Below are 22313 nucleotides of genomic sequence, written 5' to 3'. Positions count from 1 at the left end.
GGAATCAGGTCACTGATGCTTGTGGGATGATCAGCTATTTGGTGATGATTGTGGGAACAGCAGCAAAGATGGGAAAATGTGTGTCTTCACATCACTTTTGGCTCCTGGTGATTGCCCTTCTGCAGCATTTGGCAAAAAGTGCTAAAAATTGTAGAAACTACAATTCCCACAATTGTAGACTATGGGAAGCTGCAAATGGCCATAAATGCATGCCAGTTGCCAAGTGCTCAGAATGTATTCACTTGACCACATGAAAAGGGTATGTGTTTGTGTGTGTGTGTGTGTGTGTGTGTGTGTGTGTGTGTACCCTGCTGTAAATGCAATCTGGTTGCCAAGGGCCCAGAATGTTCAGTTGACCACATTCGAAGAGTGTGGGTTTGTGTGTGTGTATGTATCCAGCTGTTGGAACGTCAAAAGCAGGTCATCAGTAGCTCTGGGGAGGTCCTGTAACTTCGAATGGTCACTATGCCACCAGTTGTTAAGCAAGGACTCATTCAATTGAATGTTTTGACCTACACTGCTTCTTCACAGTGGTCCTTACAATATTATTAATGAAATCTCAGCAAATGCTATGAAATCCTTTTTTATTCACTTAAAAAAGTCAAGATGCAACAATGCAATGCTCTGTCTACTTTTTATGTGCACCACAGCCATTATCTTGACTTTTTTAAAACCACAATCAGAAAATACCCTAGTACGCAACTGTAGAAAGCATACGATTTCTAGATTGCAAAAATCTGAACACTCAATAGAAGGGAGCAAAGAGATTTTTTTAAAAAACTAACCCTTTGCTGCTATTTAGTGATTGTTTGAATTTTTCCTTTATTTATGGTAATAATTTTTGAACAGTTTCTTTTAAAAACACACTAGAAACTGAAGTTTAATTCTCAGAACAGAAATGGAGAAATTATAGCAGATCTCCTAAGTGCCAAACTTGAGACCAAATGGATTAATAGAGTATCTCTGAATATCCTTATGCAATCGGCGTGAGTGTTTATTTGTGAATATATAGTAAATGAGTCACATCAAATTTTTACACTCTGGAAACATTTTGTCTCAAGAGTCTTACTTAAGGCATTTTCAGGAAATGATGATGGTCAAATAAATTCTGCAACAATGATGCCATTAAAAAGCTATTATACTGGGAACTACAGTTGATTTTGGCAATGAAAAGGAATGAAGGTGCCTTCATAAACTGTTCATTGAATGGAAAGTGATTCTGTGGGTTTGCTCATGCTTTCCAGCTGACTTACTTTGCATGATGTACCAGCATCATACATACCTGCTTGCATCTATAGCTAACGGACTGATGTCAGCAAAAAGCATTGTCTTTGAAATCATTTACTCCATGATAAATAATACTTTTTAAAACTGCATTTATAATTAAGTGGCTGCTTTCCCTTAGGCATAGCAACTGGGTTGTTTATTGGTTGGGGAGGTTGAAGGAAGCTGCATATCAGAGGTATATCAGAGATACAAATTGGTGTATAGGATTAAGGTTAACCAGCTTTTGCTGGTATATGTAAAGATTAAAATGCACATTATCTCAAATACTGTAATAGTAATAGTAATTAGACATATACCACTTCATAGTGCTTTACACCACTCTCTGAGCAGTTTACAGAGTCATCCTATTGCCCCCAACAATCTGGGTCCTCATTTTACCTCCTTTACTGTCCTCCTCATTTGGAAGGACAGAAGGCTGAGTCAACCTTGAGCCGGTCAAGATCAAACTCCTGACTATGGGCAGAGTCAGCCTGCAATACTACATTCTAAGCACTTCACCACCGTGGCTCAGTGATTATAATGGTAATAAAGAGGTGTGTTGCAGCAAATGGGATTTTTTCAGAATAGCAATAACAGTGTGGTCCAACTTTGAATTAATTATTTTCAAAATATTGGTTTTTCCAAATTGATAAACTGAAATAACTGTGTCGGAAAAGCACAATTCAATCTCAAGTGTCTAGTCTGTTTTAGAAGATTTATTTAGTACTGGACCATTATATTTTCAGTGATCTTGAGAAATAGGTAGGAAAATGGAAAGAAGCACAATTAGACTTTTGTTCCCCTTTGGGGGAATTTATAAAAAGTGAATTAAATTTGGAAATGAAATAATTTATGTTTCATATCTATTGCTCTTTCATTTTGTTTTTTCTTTTGTTGTCAGATAAGTAGTGTTTCTAACACACTGTGGTGCTATCTTCATTTTCCAATATGGAAGGATAATAAAGAGATTCCAAGAGCCAGTTTGATCTAGTAGTTAAAGCACCAGGCTAGAAACTGGAAGACCTGAGTTCTAGTCCTTTCTTAGGCATAAAAACTGACTGGGTGACTTTGGGCCAGACCAACTCACAGGGTTGTTGTTATGAGGAAAATAGGAGGAGGGAGGAATATTAGGTACCATATTTTTCAGAGTACAAGACACACTTCCCCTCCCCCTAAAAGAGGTGAAAATTTCGGTGTGTCTTATACACCAAATGTAGCCAAAAACGCTAGGCATGGAGGAGGTGATGGTCTATGGCAGGGGTCAGCAACCTGCGGCTCCAGAGCTGCATGCAGCTCTTTAGGCCCTCTGCTGTGGCTCCCTGTCAGGTGATCCCACCAGAGAGAGACATAGAAAGATACAGAGAGAGGGGGGAGGGAGAGGAGAGAAAGATATGTCAAAGGATTCCTGGTGTTTTTTAACAACTGATTCTCTGCCCTAATGACCGGCTGGGTAGGCATGGCGGGGGGGGGGTCATGTGACTGGTGGAAGTGAGTGACATCGAGTTGGCCATGCCCACCCAGGTTTTGTAGCTACCGGTGTTTTATTTTCTGTGGGAAACAGGTCCAAATGGCTCTTTGAGTATTTAAGGTTGCAGACCCCTGTTCTATGGCAATCCCTGTAGCCTGAAACAGCTGATTGGGGATATTCCAGGAGGTTGATTCACCCGCCAATCAGCTGCTCATGCTGAATCAGGCTGCAATAATGTGCTGAAGCTGATCTGGCTGTTCACTATTTGCTGCAAGGACTGTCAGAGTTTGCAGCAGCAAGCAGAGGAAAGGAGTTTCAGTTTTAGTTTCAGAGATCAGCACAGCATGCAGCTTTAGAACAATTGACCTAAGCCATGCCCAGGCTCCTTGCTGTCTCCTTCCTTGTTGTTCACACAGCAAATATTGTTCCAGTTTTCAAGCAGTCTCACACACTGACAGGACACTAGCCAAATGTATACCAATGGATGCTGGTAGGCAGAGGCAGATTTTTTCCCCTCTTATTTTCCTCCCCCAAAACTAAGGTGTGTCTTATACTCCGGAGCATCTTATACTCTGAAAAATACGGTATGTTTGCCATCTTTAGTTATTTATAAAATATAATAAAAGGAGGAATATAAATAAATAAGATGAATAAATAAGCAAGCAAGCAAGCATTACAAGTATATAATCTTATAAGAAACATTGTTGTGAGAAAATGTGGCTGTATCCAACTTTCTAATTGTGCTCCTGGAAAAACTAATTTTTACAAAGGCATAACATTGCCACAGTGGGACATAAAGTTACATGGAACATTTATGTGAAATACTGTTTCTGGATGATCACTGTCATTTTACAGATGCATAGGAATATAGAAAACATCATTGTTATTAACTTGGACCAGCTTAACTCTGCTGATTTAAGAGTATTTAAACTTTTGTTGAATTTAAAACTGAGATTGAGTCACCTTAAAGCTTTTCTTGAAAGTTTATTTGGACATTCTGATCCATGTGGAAGAATGTACTGAGGTCCTGAAAGTAGTTTTTATAAAACTGAAGTAGATTAAGCCAGTATTAATTATTTATGACTTTTAGAATAACAAGCTCAGATGTCCTGTTCTTTCAATGCAGTGACGAAAATTGTGATCACAGCTTTCTTTTAATCTAACAATGTAACAAATACAACAGAAAATACTGTTGTATATATATCTGGTAACCCAGACACTATTTAGCAAGGGTTGTTTATGACTACTTGTGGCTGGAAACGCAATTAAGGAGCTGGAACATTAATTCACATGGCTTCGGCTTAGTTAGTTGTGACATTTGGAGATGAAAGATGCAGGATTTTCAACAGGATTGTCATTGTTACATGTCAAGCATGTACATCTTCTTAGCCCATATTTCCAATTTTTGGAATTTACCAATGCATCAAAAACGGGATACTTTTGTATTTGGGCATGTCAAAAAACCTGTATAATTCTGAAAAGAAAATATCTGAGATCCTTGGTGTTCTCTGAATGTGGTGGTTTTCTTGCAGAATATTCTCTTCTATTGGTAAGATAATATATAACTCATTCGCAGTAGTGAATTGCAGAAAATGTGTATTTTTACAACATTTGAGGTAGTCTTTTAATTGAGGGACAAGGAAGGGTTTTTTTAATTAATCCAATTAAATTGTCTGCATTTGTTCATGATGTAGTTTATTTTTTTGCAGTTTATTTTGTCGTTTATCTTATATTGCATTACTGCTAGCATTATTCCATTGCTGCTATCAGTATTATGTATACACTTTGTTGTTAATTAACAAAGCTGTTAAAAATATGGCTGCAAAGGCACAAACTGACACTCTTCAAAAAAGTTAGTGCTAAAATTGTCAACCAATTATGATTTGTGATTCCAATATATCAGGTATGATGTTGGAGAATATGTTGGAGAATACTTATATGGTGGCAATTTTAGCCCTGGGCTAAACCAGTTTACTATGTAATGCACAGGTTTATCTTGTACTATGTTGCTTTCCTGGATTAGCAGGGACATTTGCTGATGATGAGTTGAATCATAAGAACGCAGCCAGTGCCCTGCTGTAGTCAACTCCTCTGTCTTCTTGGCCTCATCTAGCCTGTTGTGACCTAGGCTTCCTGAGTCATTAAAACAATGAGTAGTCCCGAAAACCTATTTTATTGCAACAGCTGTGAATTACATTCATTCACAGCTGAGTCCCAATTAGTTGCAAAAAATCCTTTGGGAGAAGTCCTTCAGGATAATCACCAACCCTTGACACTCTGCCAAAGACCTACTTGGCAAAGCCACAAGGATTCCAGAATCAAACAGAGATGCCGACTGGGAACAGAATTAACAATGTTGCTTTCCTACAAAGTGTGCACATGCCTTTGCTCCTCTTTTAAGCCTTATGGGAGGGGCCAATCATTTCCAGGCCTTACTCCCGAGTCGTCCCTTTTGTTTTAACTGTTTGTGCCTTCTGGCAGCTCTGCGCATGCGCGCACTAGGAACAGGCTCCTCCTGTTCCTCTGCCTTTCTGCTGTCTGACTCTGGAGGCTCCGGAGTCCATGCATCACTCCCAGATGGCCCTGGCCCCATATCTGCCTCTGATGCAGAGCCCTCGTCCAGGCCTTCCCCAGACTGCAGGACTGGCCCATGTTCCTCCCCAGCCTCTTCACTGTCCAACTCCGCTGCCAGCTCCTCAGGCTGCTGGCGGACCACAGCATAGCCAAGCAGTATTTTCTTATAGTGGCTCACTACTGAATGGCCATGCTAATACTGGGAAAAAGAAAGGTATTTGAGATTGAGATTTAATGGAGGGATATATATATCCCTCCATTAAAATATACAGTTATCCCACTCAGAGCCTGACCTACAAAATAACTCTGAGAAATGGGGTTCATCTTCTGATTCTTTACATCTCAGCAGGTTTCACACTTAGCTGCCAGTAATAATGAAAACATCATTTTGGGGTCCAGACATTCTTTTTCTTCCATTATATTTTCACATTAGGCTACTGCAAGGAAAATATGTATGAAACCACTAATTAATAATCACTTTTTTTCTGCTGATATCCTGCCAACAAAGGATCCTTTGTAAAGCCAAAATGCATACAGTTTTATGTATTTTAAATATTTATATAAAGTTGTTCAGAAGCTGGAGACAGGTTGGAAAGTAGTTGCAGAGAGACTTTCCTTCTCCTAGACAAAACCAACTCTGGATATCAAGTTGGCAGATGGGACTGGATGCGTTTTACACTGTTGCAGTGTCCCAAGGTGCTTTTTCAGGAGGCAACTGGACTTTCTTGTTTTTTCTTTTGAAGACATTTTGCTTCTCATCCAAGAAGCGAAACGTCTTCAAAAAAAAACAAAAAAACACCAAGTCCAGTTGCCTCCTGGAAAAAAAACCTTTGGGACAACCATGACCTGGATGACTGAGAATCTCTACAGACCACTGTTGCAGTGTTTCTAGGAATGGCTGTAGAGTTGATGAGGGGCGCTTCTCCAGATTTGCAGTTCTCTTACCTGGGGCTTTGTGGTCTCTCAGCCGTGCCTAGCTCTTTTGGGCTTGTGGAGCCTTGTGGGTTTGCTGACCAATTCATGGAATGGCAATGATAGGAAGTAGTCAGAGTGATTGTGTGACTGTGTCAAGCTGCAGCTTCTTTAAAGGGACAAACAACAGTTGTGTGGCAAGTGAGTGGTGAGTGGACAATAGGCAAACCCACAAGGCTGTCCCAACAGACCATCATTGGTACTTAGAGCCTTTCAGATAAGTGACCAGCAGCTGAACAGCCAGAGGCCAGATGAGTGGCCAGAGCAACCAAGAGGCATTTGGTGGCTTCCTTGAAGACCTAAAAAACAGCCTAGTGGTTAGTGAGAAGCAAACAGTTGTGAATGGACAGGCCCACACTGGAGCTGAAACCTCCCAGGCAACCAGCAGGAGACAGAGGGGAGGAGGTGCGCAGTATTCAGGTGGCAAAGGGTGGGCAGTCAAGTAGTTCCAAATTGGTGATTGGAACTGCCCAGAGAAGCAACTAGTCACGCCGCCCAGGCAGATTCTTCCATGCAAGCTGCCTGCTTAAGTAGTTGGAATGAACCTGGGCAAACAGCCAGACAAGTGACAAGTAGCCAGAAAAAACAGCTGGAGCAGGTAAGTGGCCAGAGCCTTGATGAGCGGTGAGCATAAGTGACCCAAGTTAAATTTGATCTTGTTGAACCCGAGAAAGTGTGCAAGTGCAGCAATGAATTACTGCAATGCGCTCTATGTGAGGCTATTCTTGAAGAGTATCTGGAAGCTGCAGCTGGTGCAGAATGCAGCTGGGGAAGCAATTTTGGTGTCCCAAGGACTGTGTACTCTATGTCACATCTCTACTTTGTGAGCTGTTTGATTCCAGGTCCAATTCAACATGTTGGTTATAACCTTTAGAGCCCTTCATGGCATGGGACCAGGTTGCCTGAGGAACCATCTTGTCCCAATTTTATCAATCTACCCCACCCGGGCAGGCAGAGAAGATATGTTATGGCCCCTGTAAGTTAAAGGCCTTTGACTTTCAGGGTCCAGAATGAGAGCTTTCTCTGCCACATGGAATATCTTACCCCCAGAGGTGAGGTTGATTCCTACCCTCCTGGCCTGGATGGGTGTGAAGATGCGACTGCCAACTCAGAGAGTTGGGATTGAAGAATAGCATGTAACCCTGGGGGTAGTTGGTGTGCTGAGAGTGCTCCTTCCATCTTTAATCAACATTTTTATCTCTGTTCTAGTTTCTTAATTTTTTAAACTCAGATTTTAATTATGTCTTTTTTATATTTTATGTTTTCTTCAGTAAACCTCCCAGAATCACTTAGGTAATGAGATGAGCAGTGTCTAAATTAGATAAATAAACATACATAAAATAAACCTTCTTTAGGTAAAGATAAAGGTTCCCCTCGCACATATGTGCTAGCTGTTCCCGACTCTAGGGGGCGGTGCTCATCTCCGTTTCAAAGCCGAAGAACCAGCGTTGTCCAAACATCTCCATGGTCATGTGGCTGCAACTAAACACCAAAGGCACATGGAACGCTGTTACCTTTCCATCAAAGGTGGTCCCTATTTTTCTACTTGCATTTTTTACGTGCTTTTGAACTGCTAGGTTGGCAGAAGCTGGGACAAGTAACGGGAGCTCACCCCGATACACGGCACTAGGGATTCGAACCGCTGAGCTGCTGACCTTTTGATTGACAAGCTCAGCGTCTTAGCTATTGAGCCACCGCATCCCATAAATCTTCTTTAACCTGTTACATACCAGGTATATTAGACCATACCAGTTGTAGTTGTTCAGATGTGGCCTAGCTCTTGGGTCTCCCCATTTCTATTCTATCCTCTGCCATATAAGCCCTGGCTGATTTGGGGCAGTCACTCTCTCCCAGCTCAAATGATCTCCCAGGATTTTAATATTGGGGAAAATGAAAGGAGAGAGTGCTTTGTAGTACATGATGGAAAAGCGGGAAAATAAATAAAAATAAATAAGTAAGTAAAATACTCTCCAGTTGGTATACTCTGTCACCACAATGGCTAGAAACCATGGAAGTTGTAGAACAGTGCATTTGGAGAGCACCAGTCTTAGAAGTTTAATTTAAAGCCCACTCATGTTTCTTTTGTGTTTCATGCAGAGTCTCATCAAACCAGTCTTGCAAATTTTTGAATAAAGTAGAAAGCTGGCATAGAACTTTGCTGGGCAAAGAGACAAAAGTCGGGTGATGCCTTTTTTTAAAAAAAATTCCCAGCCCTAGTTTAATGCACAGATGCCCCCAGGATATTCAGAATACTCCATTCAGAACATTCTAAGAAATTGATGGTAGACCTCAGGTAAATGTAATATGTCAATCGGCCCATAAGGCTAAGGACACTGAAGTGTGGAAACTACTTATTATCCTGGGATCAATATGTAAAAACATGTTTCAACAAGTTTAAAATGTTGATGCTTAGAGGGGGCTGGTTAGTGGCTTGGATGAATCTCTTAAGATACTTTTTTAAAAAAATACACCAGGTTTGTTTTTCTTTTTCTTTTCAAAATTTGAGATCACTTACCTTCTATAAGACACTCGTCTGGGAATGGAATTTTCTTCCCCATCTCCATGACATATGCTTTCACTTTAGAGAGATTTTCTTTTAAGTGAAAGTAAAGCTTATCTTGATACTCCATGGGGTTCTTTATGATCTTTGGGTTCTCTTCGTGGCAGCTTTCTTTAACAGGTTCTGGCAGATTCTCTGGTTCTGAACATTTGATACTTGGGCGTGAATGTGAGGATTGCTCCAGCTGGGACTCTTCAGAGATTGCACTGGAAGGCAATTTGTCGGTTTCTTGGCTCAAATACAGATCAGTGAAAGAGATGCTGGCTGTAACATTTTCATTCTCCCCTTCTCCTTTTCTGTCTGCATGGATGTCCTTTGTATGACCAGCATGCACTACTAAACTTTGGGACCTGCAGTGTAAACAAAGGAACGTACTAAAGGTTTGGGAATGGAGGCAAAATAGCCTAGGGATCAGGGGTGGGGGTTCGCAGGGGTTCGGGAGAACTTCTAGCTAAGATTCTGTGCAGTTCAGAGAACCCTCAAATCCCACTCCTGGCTGGCCACACCCCACCCACCCCTCCCAGGAGTCCCCATGTGGCCTGTTTTGGATGCAGATAAGTGCAGGGTGTGCACGAAGGCCGGAAACGGAGCCTGGGGAAGCTGTTTTCACCGTCCCGGAGGTTCAAAGAAAGCCTCTAGAGCCCGGGGAGGGCAAAAACACCCCCTCCCCCGCCGTGGTGCAGGAGGTTGACTATGCCACGCCCACCCAGCAACTGGGCAGAGAACCCCTTGCTAAAATTTTTGAAGCCCACCCCTGCTATGGACCCATTTCAGCCAAAATGGTTATTTCAGGAGAAAGAGCAGTCGCTATTCGAAAGACTTGCTTGTCCTATGCCGAGATATGGGGTATGTATTTTTATATGTATTTTTAACACAAAGTAGAATGATTAAGATCTGACACCCTCCCCTCTTCTCTCTCTCTACAGCTTTAAGTGCAGAATCTGCTTGATATATAAAGGATTATATTTCCACTTACGCTTTATATGCAGAAGGGGCAAATGCCTGCAGTTGCCCTGTTGGTTATTGCCATTGCATTTGTGAAGCTGCTCTGCCTTTTATAAAAAGAAAGGACCTTTTTTTTTTTTTTACCTGTCTGAGGGTTTGCAATATAATAGGAAAAGTGAAAGCAGAGGTGAAAACAGCTGGAGGGATATGAAAAAGAGGAGGGAGGGGTCTCAAGTAAAAGCTAGAGATGTCAGAGTAATCAGTGGTAGTTTAGTTCAAACTACAGATTACATGGGAACTGAACTGGGATGTGCTTCACTTATTTTGTTTCTCCAAATGTATAACAAAGTAGGCAGAAACATGTTCTTATATACAATAACTTTGTATTGTAAAATATTTTATATCTTTTATCAAATATCCATTCCTGTCAAAACATTGTACACTACTCGCTAGCCAGCCACTATCAGAATTTGCAAACCTTAAAATTTTTCAGTTTTTCCATCTTAAGTAATCATCTATACAAAATACATACATTCATTCATTTGCTCTAGTTTTATACTCCTTGTTGCAGCTCACAATCAATATAACATTTGCCTTCACTCTATTTCTCATCTAAATACTTGATATGATTGTCAAGTAAGTACATATATATATATATATTTATGTTTCCAACCAATACTGTATCTCTACTACTACTACATGAATTCCCTACACATTTCATCATAAATTTATATTAAACAGCCAAGTGGGAATTGCAATTACTCACTCCATTTTGTTTATCAAGGATATAGTAGCTGCAGTAATCCTTGATCTATCATTTAACAAACTTTGGTCATTTAACAAACTTTCAAAATTACAACGGTCTTGGGAATGGCGCTTTACAGTCTGTAAACCACTTTTGGACACCATAAAATATTGTGCATGCCTTCAATGGTTACATGACCAGATTTCAGATGCTTGGCGTTCAGTACGCATTTATGTCTGATTGCAACGTTGCATGTTCACATGATTGTGATTTGCAAAGGTTTTTGCCAATATGTCTCTGTGTGTGTGTGTGTGTGTGTGTGTGTATTGCAGTTTCTGCCACAATATACCCATTTGGGAGAATGAATTTGCTTAATGACCATGTGATTAACTTAGCAATCATATGATTTGGACTTATGACTGTGTCATTTGCTTAACAACTGCCGTAAAAATGGTGGGGGAAATTGGGTCTGCTCCAGTGGTGGGTTCTAACCGGCTTTACTACTGGTTCTCTTTGTAAACGTGCTTCGCGTGCGATCGCCAATCTCTCCGCACAAGCGTGTTACAAATCTGCCCAGCTGAGGTGCAGCAATCCACTCTGCTGCACCTATCTGCTGGGCTAAAAAAGAAGAAATAAAAGGTAGGAATAACATGGGGGTGGGCGGGAGGGCCCAGCTCCCGAACAAAGAGAACCGGTTCAGTGACGTCATATCGTCACCGCTACCGGCTCGGCCGAACTGGGCCAAACTGGGAGGAACCCACCACTGGTCTGCTCACATGGGTAACTCAACTTAGAAATGCAGTGACGTATGACCAAAAATCCAGTCCCAGGTGTAGTCATACATTGAGGGCTTATGGTACCTGATCTTTGAAACATTAATTTTCAGATTCAGGCTGCTGTTACATTACACAATCTATAGGACATTTGCCTCAAATCATTCATGTTCTCAGATCATAACACAATATTATCCGCATAACATTCATGTCCCAGAAAACACACCATGGATATTCCTTATATATTGATTGATAACATAGACCATTCTAGGATCAGGGGCTCCTATTATGATCATTCATGCCTTATGACTTTTAGATTGGGCTACTGCAATGCATTCTACATAGGGCTCTCCTTGAAGATCACTCAGAAGCTTCAGCTGGTGCAGAATGAGGTGGCATGGGCAGTTAATTGCACTGGTTATTGTGCTTATGTGATGTTATTGAACCATGAGCTGCATTGTCTTCTGGTGTGCTTCCAGGTGCAATTATTGCACAATTCAAGGCCAACTCAAAGCCAAGAAATACCTTTAAAAGCCTTCAAGGCGTAGGGCCAATTTATTTATGGGACTGTTTCTGTCAAATTGTTTGTAACTGTCTAGCAGGAGGGGTGTGCTGAAGGTGTCATAAGGAGAGTTGACTGACAGGCTCCAGGAGAAGAGCCTTACAATTAGCTGATTCTTAATCAAGAATATTTTTCTTCCTTTCCTTCTGTTTTTCTATGTTATGCATTCATATACTTATCTTAATAAAATTTCCTGGACTCATAAAGACAGTATTGTGGCTGGTCAGTTCTTATCATCACTGGATATAGTCATGCCATAAATTTGCACTTATTGGATTTTCTTTGACATGTGTGATTACATACCCAATTTTTAGTCTTAACCAGTATACATGTGCTATTTTTTTTTTAAAGGAGAAGAATAAAGGATAATTTTCTCCTGGGGTTCTTGTTCCTTTAAAACCTCTTTAAACACATCCACATTGGAAAAACAATTCTTGTTATAATGTTTAAAAGAAGTAATTTTTGTTTCTGAACATTCTCAAATCAACATTTTCTGATTTTTTTGGTTTCTTCAAATCCACATAGGGTTTTGTTTCCTCTCTATTTCTCTCTCGCTCTCGCTCTCTCTTTCTCCCACTCTCACTCTCTCTCAATACTTTGGAACGTAAAATAGGTTAAACAAATAACTCAAACCGATCTTATCCAGATCTGAGTTACTGACAAGAAATCTGGATACAATTAAATGCCTGATGCCCACTGGTACAATGTAACTTGGCTGTTCATTGAAATGTTACTTTATACACACACATGTAGACACACAAACACACAAAACCTGATCGGCATGTTACAGTGCTAATAGTTTTCATTAAACCAGATATTTATTATACTTGTTAAACCTCAAGTCTTCTTTAGAAACCAAGCAACTATATCTACATACTTGGCGATGTTTATTTTCTCTCCAAAGTTGTAATTTTAACTTGAAGTTTTTTACCCTTTTCATCCCCAATCATAATAGATTTTAATAGATTTCCCCTGTGAAGGAGATTCTGTTTCAAGCAATATCTTCTATTAAAGAGGGGAAAAAATCAAGTGGATTAAGAGTCATGTTTTTGTAGGAAATAGATTTAAAAAAAAAAAAAAAATCTCTAAATCTCACAGACATGCCAACATGTCTAAATGCACTTCATTCCAAATGCATCTTTGGCTAAGTTCTTTCAAAGAATGATTAATTATTTGAAAAGTGAAAAAAATTGATACTTTTTGCATTCTGCAATTGTTGACTATAATAATGTCCATTATAACTAACAGTTATTTCCCAAACTTTATTATTTACTTTGCAAGTGAATATCTTTTGCATACTATATGATTTTCAGCAAAAAGAGTACACATTAATTAATATAAAAAGATAAATAATATAATGTAATAGTAGCTTGGAACGACAGCTTGTTTAGCTCCAGATCTTATCTAGGTATTTCATGGGTGCATCTCTTTAGTCTAAAACAATCAGAAATGCTGCTCTGAACAGTTAATACTAAATTAATGAGTACAATGGTTCCAATGGGGTATGGCTTCTACACGCTCCATAAATATTAATTTGTTCCTGCCTCTGGAATGTGTAAAATGTGCCTGGAATCTCTGAAAATGGCCTATGTTAATACTCCATCTTGTTGCAGCAAATTCCAGAAATTAATTGTGCACCTTGTTTGAAATCTCAAAACTCTTCAGTGGCAACCTATTTTGAAAAGCCCAGCATTCCTCAACTCATCACACTAGAAAGAAAAGGAAGTTGAGATATAGACATTAAATCATCCCTGTGGTCATATGTAGAAAAACAAAATTAAATTGCTGACTGACAAAAACGATTTTGAACCTTGGTGGGTGTTTTTGAAAAGAGACACAGAAATGTGGGAATGTATGGAGATATGTATGGAAATGTATAGACATATGATGGCACTTGTAGCCAGGAAGACCTTTGTGCAATTGTGGATAACATGTAGTGTTCACTCAAGTCCTAGTCTTCTCCTATATCGACTATTGCAATGTGTTCTACATGTGGCTGCCCTTGAAACATATCCAGAAACTTCAACTGATTCAAAATACAGTGGTCGACATGGTTTTGTGCAGGCCTAGATGTGCACATAGGGATGTGGTGGCTCAATTGCTAAGACGCTGAGCTTGTCGATCGAAAGGTCGGCAGCCCAGCGGTTCAAATCCCTAGTGCCGCGTAATGGGGTGAGCTCCCATTACTTGTCCCAGCTTCTGCCAACCTAGCAGTTCAAAAGCACATTAAAAATGCAAGTAGAAAAATAGGGACCACCTTTGGTGGGAAGGTAACAGTGTTCCGTGCGCCTTTGGCATTTAGTCATGCCGGTCACATGACCACGGAGACATCTTCAGACAGCGCTGGCTCTTCGGCTTTGAAATGGAGATGAGCACCACCCCCTAGAGTCAGGAATGATTAGCACATATGTGCGAGGGGAACCTTTACCTTTATCTAGATGTGCACATGTCTCATGTTTCCTATGGGAACTGCACTGGCTGCTGATTTGCATCTGGATCCAATTCAAGATGTGGATTGTCATCTTCAAAGATCTAACATGGCTTGGAACCAGGTTATTTGAAGGACTTTCTTTTCTCAATCACATCTCCCTGACTTACTACACTGGGGAGGCAGGGAATGCTATGGGTCCTTATGCCTAAGGATCTTAACCCGGATCAAGAAGAGCCTTCTCTGTGGTGGCTCCCTCCCAACCGAACATCATCCCCTCATAGATAGGATTGCCCTCCCTCTCTTTTATGGGGCCGTGAAGACCTGGCCAGTGGGTCTGGGGATCTCAGAGTGGGATGGAGTCTATCAAGAGGCTTATTTATTTATTTATTTATTTATTTATTTATTTAATTAATTAATTAATTAATTAATTAATTAATTAATTAATTAATTAATTAAATTTTTATACCGCCCTTCTCCCGAAGGACTCAGGGCGGTGTACAGCCAAAAATAAAACCCACAACTATATGAAAGTTAAAAGATTGTTGATCTTTTATGGGGATGGGTTTTTAAATTGTTTTTACATTTTGTTTTATATTTTATATTGGGCTTTTATCTTTGTAAGGGTGAGTTGAACAGCCATATAATTTTTATAAATTTTTAAAAATAAATATAAAAGCGTCAGACCCTGAAGAAAAAAAAACAGCAGATGGTTGGGTTGAAATTATCTGCACATACATTGAACAAACATTTCACACTTTGCGTACACTGATATGCATTTGTTTTTACTTAATTTGCATTTCTGCCTTTAAAGTCTTTTTGAAAGAAACCTTGGCACAAATGTTGTCCATTACCAGATCCTAGTTCTAGATTTAGTTATTGTAATAAACAAAAGCCTGAATGAAACCTAATACAAGTGTGCTGAATGAAGTTCCTACAGTAAATCATCTCAGATCAGAGGAGGAAATGTTTGTCACACCTGGCTGGTTTAAAGAGAACATTTTGTTTTACATTTGACTATACATTACACTGTTCTCTATGGCTTAACAGTCAATAAAATATGGAGCTTGGCTTGCACTCTGCTATTTGGCTAACGTTATACATGTGGGATTCACGGTATCTATGATTCTTTATTTTCTTGCCAATAAAAAAAAATCTTATCCCTGGAGATATTCTTCAGGGGGTACAATAATATCTATGACTGGTCTATATCCATGATGACCTTCTCAGCAACATGGTTTTCTTGGCAAGCTGTTTCCTGAAAGCATGACTGCTCCAACAAAGTCTGAACTGCTTTACTTAACTTTTCATACTTGCACAGCTGGGAGATGTGTCTCATCTACTGACTGCTCTCATAAATGAAAAACTAATAAAATTAATTACTGGTTTAAAAAAAATTAAGACTGAATAGACTCCATTCCAAAGATTTCTGGCAAAGAGTATAATGAATGCAGTCTGCTCTGCCAAAACTCGGGCATTGTGGAATCTGGAATAGATTTTATAATCATCCCTGGGTATGCTCAGAGGACTTCACAAACATAAATTCCGAAAGGTAGACCTGTATTTAATACTTCTATCCTGCATATGCAAGAGAGACAGTCACACAGGATCTGCATGAATTCATCCATTCTAAGGCTTAATATAATTGAGGTTTATTATATTGCATTCTGTGGGTATCTGTTCTTTAATGTTCTACCTCTCTAGCCATTTATATTAAAGCAAAACATGTTTTTTTTAAAAAAAAAAATCCATGTGCAGTGATTTTAATACTTCTGGACAAGCTATGGCTATTGAGCCAACACGCATAGTGAATTCAAATAGGAACCTTGCTAAAAACAAAGAGGCCCAATGCTTTAGTCCTGCAAAATATCTTGCATGGGATTATTTCCAAAAAACACAACATCATTGTGCATTTCCAACAGTTCAAATATTTCTTAATTGCTATGCTTATTAGGGACAAAGGAAGTAAAAATAAAAGGTGTAAGGACTGTAAGAGCCAAATTAGATATGCCAGATAAAAAGCCTTCCTTTTTAAAAAAATCATTTAACTATTAAGTAACACAAACATGGAATGATAGCAATCAACACTGCATGCCTTGTTATTTTCAAGCATCAAGATATGGACGTTTCAGTAGATCAGCATTTTCTGTTTGTTGTTAAGTTGACCATGCTTGATTTCTAAGATGAAATCATTATATATCCGTGTTCATTTTCTTTAAAAAGTAAGCTCTGCAAGCTGAATAACCTGCCTCATTGAGATAAATAGAGGCCAGGGTATTTTAGTACTGAATGGTTTTAATTATAACATGGTTTTAATTACATCAGATATATAAAATTCCTGATGTCAAGGAATTCAGATCTACATTACTGTACAAAATTTCACTTCCTGTGGTACAAAAATATTCAAAAATATTCCTAAAGGAATGAAATTATTCTTGAAATGCATAGATTCAAAGCATATTTGTTAACTCAAAACTTGGAATCTGATCAAAATCAGTCTACTTCAAGTGTAACAGGAAGCCCACATGGAAGGTACTTCTTTGGGTCTAACAAGCTCTCCATGTCTACATCTAGTATGGTGAATGCTGTCATTTCCAAACTTAGAATAATTGTCACAGAGGATGGTTGAGATGTTGTGGATTAATTCTGATTCATAATAGTGCAATAATATGTCACCATATTACCAGTTCCTACACCTAATGATGCAATAACCAATACAGCCAGATGGTAGTTTCCATTTTCCATTTCTTCAGAAACCTCACTGCAATAGCTGGAGGAGATCCTGTGGTAAAGGGACTCTTTTCCATAACGTTGCTTGAGAAATCCTGAACCACATGCAGCAAACTATGGTTACTGTACTACAATTCCTTTCCATTGGTCAGATTACTTGGGCTTCTGAGACTCAAAGTTCATAAACATCTGGAAAACTATTCTGTTGAAGGATCCTTGTTCAGCTCTCGTCATCCACTTCTTAAACTACTTATTTCTATTAAAAGTGTGGGCATTTTCTCCATCTGTTTTAATTTGACCTATTCTCTTTTTGACTTTTTTTTTTTTGCAAACTGTTGTGTTCTGTCTTTATACTCCACACAAAATCTTTTATTTTCATTTTTTCAACAACAGTTATATGCAAGTTTTCCTAATATGTAGCCTCTTTCACTTCATTGTACCACAAATATCATTTTCTCAGACTTTTCATTAAGACAGTTTCTCATATTTCTGTAGCACTCTGCAACATAATTCTTTTCCTTCTGTTTCAAGCAGCTTCCCTATCCTCTTTCCCCACTTTCATTTTTCATCCAATCTATTTGGAGATCAATCTGCTTTCTAATATTTCTCATAGTTGCGTTTTCTATTCCTGCAGTTGTTATACCTTCATTCTTCTGTTTTCAGTTATTTCCTCTTTTTCCAAATCCATTTAACCCCAACATCCATTCTTGACATCCTGACTGATTATTAGCAGTCTATACATGCCTCCAAATTGGTGAATGATGATTTACAAGACAGCCTCTTGTAGATTGTAGACCCTATTTTGCACAGATTAATGCATGGCTTTATTGGCTTTGCTTGCAGTTGTGGACTACAAACTAAAATCTGCTAAATGCTAGCCTTATCATTAGTAGAAAGTGCTGCATGTTGAGCATGTACGACTAAGACTGGACATAAAATCTATATCAGTGTTTTTCAAACGTGGCAACTTTAAGATGTATGGATTTCAACTGGGGAATTCTGGATGTTGACATCTACACATCTTAAAGTTGTCAAACTTGAAAAGCACCGGTATATGTCTTCCCTATATTATTAAAAAAAACATGTTGCCCAGAGTTCAAGTCAATCGTTTTTTCCTAATAAATTCAACGGAATCAAAATTCTAATTTTGACAAGATCACTTTTTACTACTATCTTCTTGTACGAACATCCCACCAGATGTAAGGAAAGTGGTTAAAACAGGTATAAAAGTGCTCTTGAAATTATATGCACTGAGTTTGAAATATACAGTACAGTTTTTAAAAGTTCAATAAGCTGTAATAATTTAAAGGGTCTAATTTCTGAATATGATTTAACGTTGCTTTGGGGAGTAAGTTCACCAAAGTATTTATGAGGTTAAGCTGCATAGAGCTATCAGAACAGCTCTATGCTTAGTAACAGCTTAGTATCCTGAATTAATGATAATAACCCTCAGTGTAAAGTGAAATGAGATATTTTCTGGGATTTTAAGATATTAAATATTAAACAGGGAGCCTAGGGCTTGTTGCTATACTGATATCAATTTGAATAGACTTCTTCTGAGACTTACAATCCAAATACTCTCCCTTACCTAAGTTTAACGGATTTAGTAAAATAAATCTGAAAAACATCTGCTATTCTGATAGATAATGATCTTAATAGTATTGATAATAAGCCAGTGCTGTTCCATTGATACTCTTAAACACATCTTGGAACTTCAAACAATGCTTAAAAACAGAAATGCTATAAAAATAGTGGTAAATGATTTCAATATGCTTTGATCATATACATGGCCAACAGTGACTAATAATTCATTCCAATGAATCAATAATTATTAAACAAGTCTACATAACACAAAAACATTATTTTTCTATGTATCATGATTGAATTCCTATTAAGTAAACAGGTGCTTAATTTAATTTTAAAACCTAATTTTAATTATGATAATAAAATTAATTTCCTTATGCTGTAGCATCACATGGCTTTCTTTCCTTATCTTGCTTCCTTTTAGTGGCAATGACTCATATCAGGGACATTGAATGTTTATGTCAAGATAAAAAATTATTGATGGTCAAGTATATTTATGGGTGAAACCTTGCTTTTAATCATTCATTCCTACAGCAATACCTTGGTACTCAACTGCTTTGAAACTCATCGAATTTGGTACTCAATGCATTTTGAAAATTTTGTCCCTTACTCATCATTGGTTTGGTACTCAACACACAAAGTAGAACTTGTCAGTGTCAACTGCGTTATGACTCCTTATGGGGAAAAATTGTTTGGTACTCATTGTTTTTGGTACTCATCCTGCCTCCTGGAACCAATTAATGATGAGTACCAAAGTATTATACCTCTAGTATAATATAATATAATATAATACCTCTAGTATTATATTAGGAAATACTTAAATAAACTGGGAAGGTAAAAACTGCCCTTCCAGCAATTTTTGCAATCACTACTGTTGAAGTTCTGACCTCAAGATATTTCATTATTTGCTTTATTAGCATAAAAATACTACTGAAATTTTCCATGAAGTAAGTAAACTTTAGAAATAAGCTCCACTTGAAATTTAAGTGACTTGTTTTATAATAGGTGTACATGTACATATATAATCCTTATTTTTGCAACAAGATCGTTTATGTCCACTTCTGTTTATCGTTAAAGGTAAAGATAAAGGTTCCCCTTGCACATATGTGCTAGTCATTCCCGACTCTAGGGGGTGGTGCTCATCTCCGTTTCAAAGCCAAAGAGCCAGCACTGTCCGGAGATGTCTCCGTGGTCATGTGGTCGGCATGACTAAACACCAAAGGCGCACGGAACACTGTTACCTTCCCACCAAAGGTGGTCCCTATTTTTCTACTTGCATTTTTTTATGTACTTTCGAACTGTTAGGTTGGCAGAAACTGGGACAAGTAACGGGAGCTCACCCCGTTACACGGCACTATGGATTTGAACCGCTGAACTGCCGACCTTTCTATTGACATAATTTCTGTAAATACTCTATATTTCACAATTAAAGCAAGTCAATATAACATAATCAAAACAGAACTTTTATTTTGATTATTAATGAAGATGCAGCTATGAAATTCTGCAGCAAATTATGCACTTGTTCTGCTAAAGACGGAGAAGTTCCTTATTTTATTTCAAGATTCCAAATGAAAACTATTTGCATTACAGAATTTCACCTACAATAAAAAATCTGGGAAAAACTATTTTAAAATTTAGTCTCTGGAACCTGAAATCTATACATGCTCAAACTTGAGTTAGTATTGTCTCATATGCAAAAATATTCTAGTTAGACAAATGGTATTTCAATTCTGACTGTTCAATACTGCATAGAAGTATGATCCAAGCACCTCTTTGAGAACCATTAAAGTAGCTTTTTAGGTTCATGGAACTGTTTGAAAAGCCATTCCTGTTTGCTGCATAGTCGTGCATAAACAAAAATTCTATTGTGACCGACAGAAAAAGTGGTTGAGGGCAAACAAACATGCAGAGACAGTCACACACAGTTTCTGAAGCGAACAAATGCAACTGAGGATTACTTCAAAGAAAATGAAGCATCCTTTCAAATGCTTTGCATAGTCCTAATGCAATTCTTAACTCTCCAGTACAAAAATATCATTGATAAAGAACTGTATTTTCATCTACATAAGGAAGTGAGTGAATGTCCACTTAGTAAGGCATATACATATGAACCTACGAATTAAAAGAACAAAATAAAAATAAATATTTGACCTTTACAGGGAGGAGTCAAAAAATAAGGGTGTGGCTGGCTGAAGAAGTCTCATAAGACAGAAATAGTACTATCCCAGTCTCCCTTAAGTCTCACAACAGACAACACAAAATGTCTGACAAAGCCTGAAAGTGGTGATTTGAGATATCACCCCACTATGGCTATACAAACATCTTGAGCTACGTAGGAAAAAAAACCCTGTACGCATGCCTATATTCTTGTACTACCTCCTTTTATTAGAATTACACATGAAGAATCATATGGGAAAAATGCTGCTTTTTGTATTTGTGGGTAGTGATGGAAATAGGTGGTTTTGTAACATGACTATAGTGATAAACAGAAATTCAGGCATACGTTGGCCTAATTTTCAAAACTCTCTGTAAGAAATAACTTTAGGTCTCCACCATGAGATAGCGTGTCCCTTTCTTGCAATTGGCTACTTGGGAGAACTTGTTGGAAGATTCTTGCAGGATTGTTCAGCTATCCAATATCTTTCACTGAAGAATGGTATTCTCAACAACCTAGGATGCCTGTCTTCTACCAACCTTTGAGACTGGTGCACATGAAGCCATAAAGGAGGAAGGGGACACCTGCTTATCCAGTCAGATCAGCTGAATTAACTCTGGCAAGCAAAGTGATGACAGATGTGGCAGCTGGATCACTCTCACATTTATACAATGAACACAAATTCTCACCAGCTTATGGTTGACAACCAAATATTTTAGGCTGGTTTCTCTGATAGTTGGACCAATATATTAAATATAAACATGGCATCTTTTAGCGTATTACAAATATTAAAATGCTACATCCTTAGGATAAAACAATCAGAGGTTTGAATTTACCTGCATTCCGAACTCGTGTTGTTTTTCAGCTGTTGAATGAGATGTTTAGCTACAGCAGTGAAACTGTTACTCATACGATAAATATCTCTGCTTTGGATACCCAAGATGTTGGAGAAGAGGTCAGTGATGTATTTGATCTCCAACAAAATGATATGGTGGAAAGAATGTTCCATGTTTCCCAGCTGATTAAGCAAATACACCAGGCAGATCCGAGCTCGTTCCTACTTAGAAAAAAAAAAGGAGTTTAAAATAGGTAATACTGTTAAAAAGTTGAGTTAGCATTGTTTGAGGAAAGGAATTGGGGGTGGAGAGAATCCAGAGCTATTTTGCTAATTGTTTTCAGTTCACTTTAAAAAAGGTACATCAATATGGACTTCTGCAAAATAAACATGTCGTACAGAGAGGAAAACTTTTATCTAAATAACAGAAACATAATATATTTATTACTTGTTTAAAATTTTAAAAATATACATAGTTTTCACTAGCTTCCCCTAATCTTTTCTTTATTGTACAGGAACTAAATAGAATGAGAAAAAGATGAACTATAAAAGGTGGATGTCAGGTTTCAGGGACAAATACAAATAATTGGAGAAAAGCAGATAACTTGGTCTGTGCCATCTAGCACCTTGAATGGTACTCCTAATAGGAATCAGTACAGCTCAAGAAGTTGCATGGATGTAGCAAGGTCCACCCACAAATACAGGTGCCATGGCAT

At 38.3% G+C, this 22313-nt stretch overlaps 1 protein-coding gene across 5 annotated transcripts in view; it reads right to left on the bottom strand.

Moving 5' to 3' along the window:
- The window catches only part of VEPH1 (ventricular zone expressed PH domain containing 1), a 125248-nt gene that overhangs the window by 47419 nt on the left and 55516 nt on the right, over positions 1-22313 (bottom strand). For all 5 annotated transcript variants that reach the window (XM_034439138.3, XM_087872546.1, XM_087872547.1 and 2 more), the window contains 2 exons: positions 21599-21819; positions 8796-9190 (listed from right to left, as the gene is read on the bottom strand). In XM_034439138.3, coding sequence (XP_034295029.2) covers positions 8796-9190; positions 21599-21819 — 616 coding nt within the window. The remainder of the gene's footprint in view (positions 1-8795; positions 9191-21598; positions 21820-22313) is intronic.

This window comes from Pantherophis guttatus, chromosome 6 (assembly GCF_059756535.1).
Source record: "Pantherophis guttatus breed Tessera chromosome 6, ASM5975653v1, whole genome shotgun sequence".
In the NCBI taxonomy this organism is placed as follows: Eukaryota; Metazoa; Chordata; class Lepidosauria; order Squamata; family Colubridae; genus Pantherophis; species Pantherophis guttatus.
Note: the sequence above shows the minus strand (reverse complement) of the source record. Positions and strands in the feature narration are given on the sequence as shown.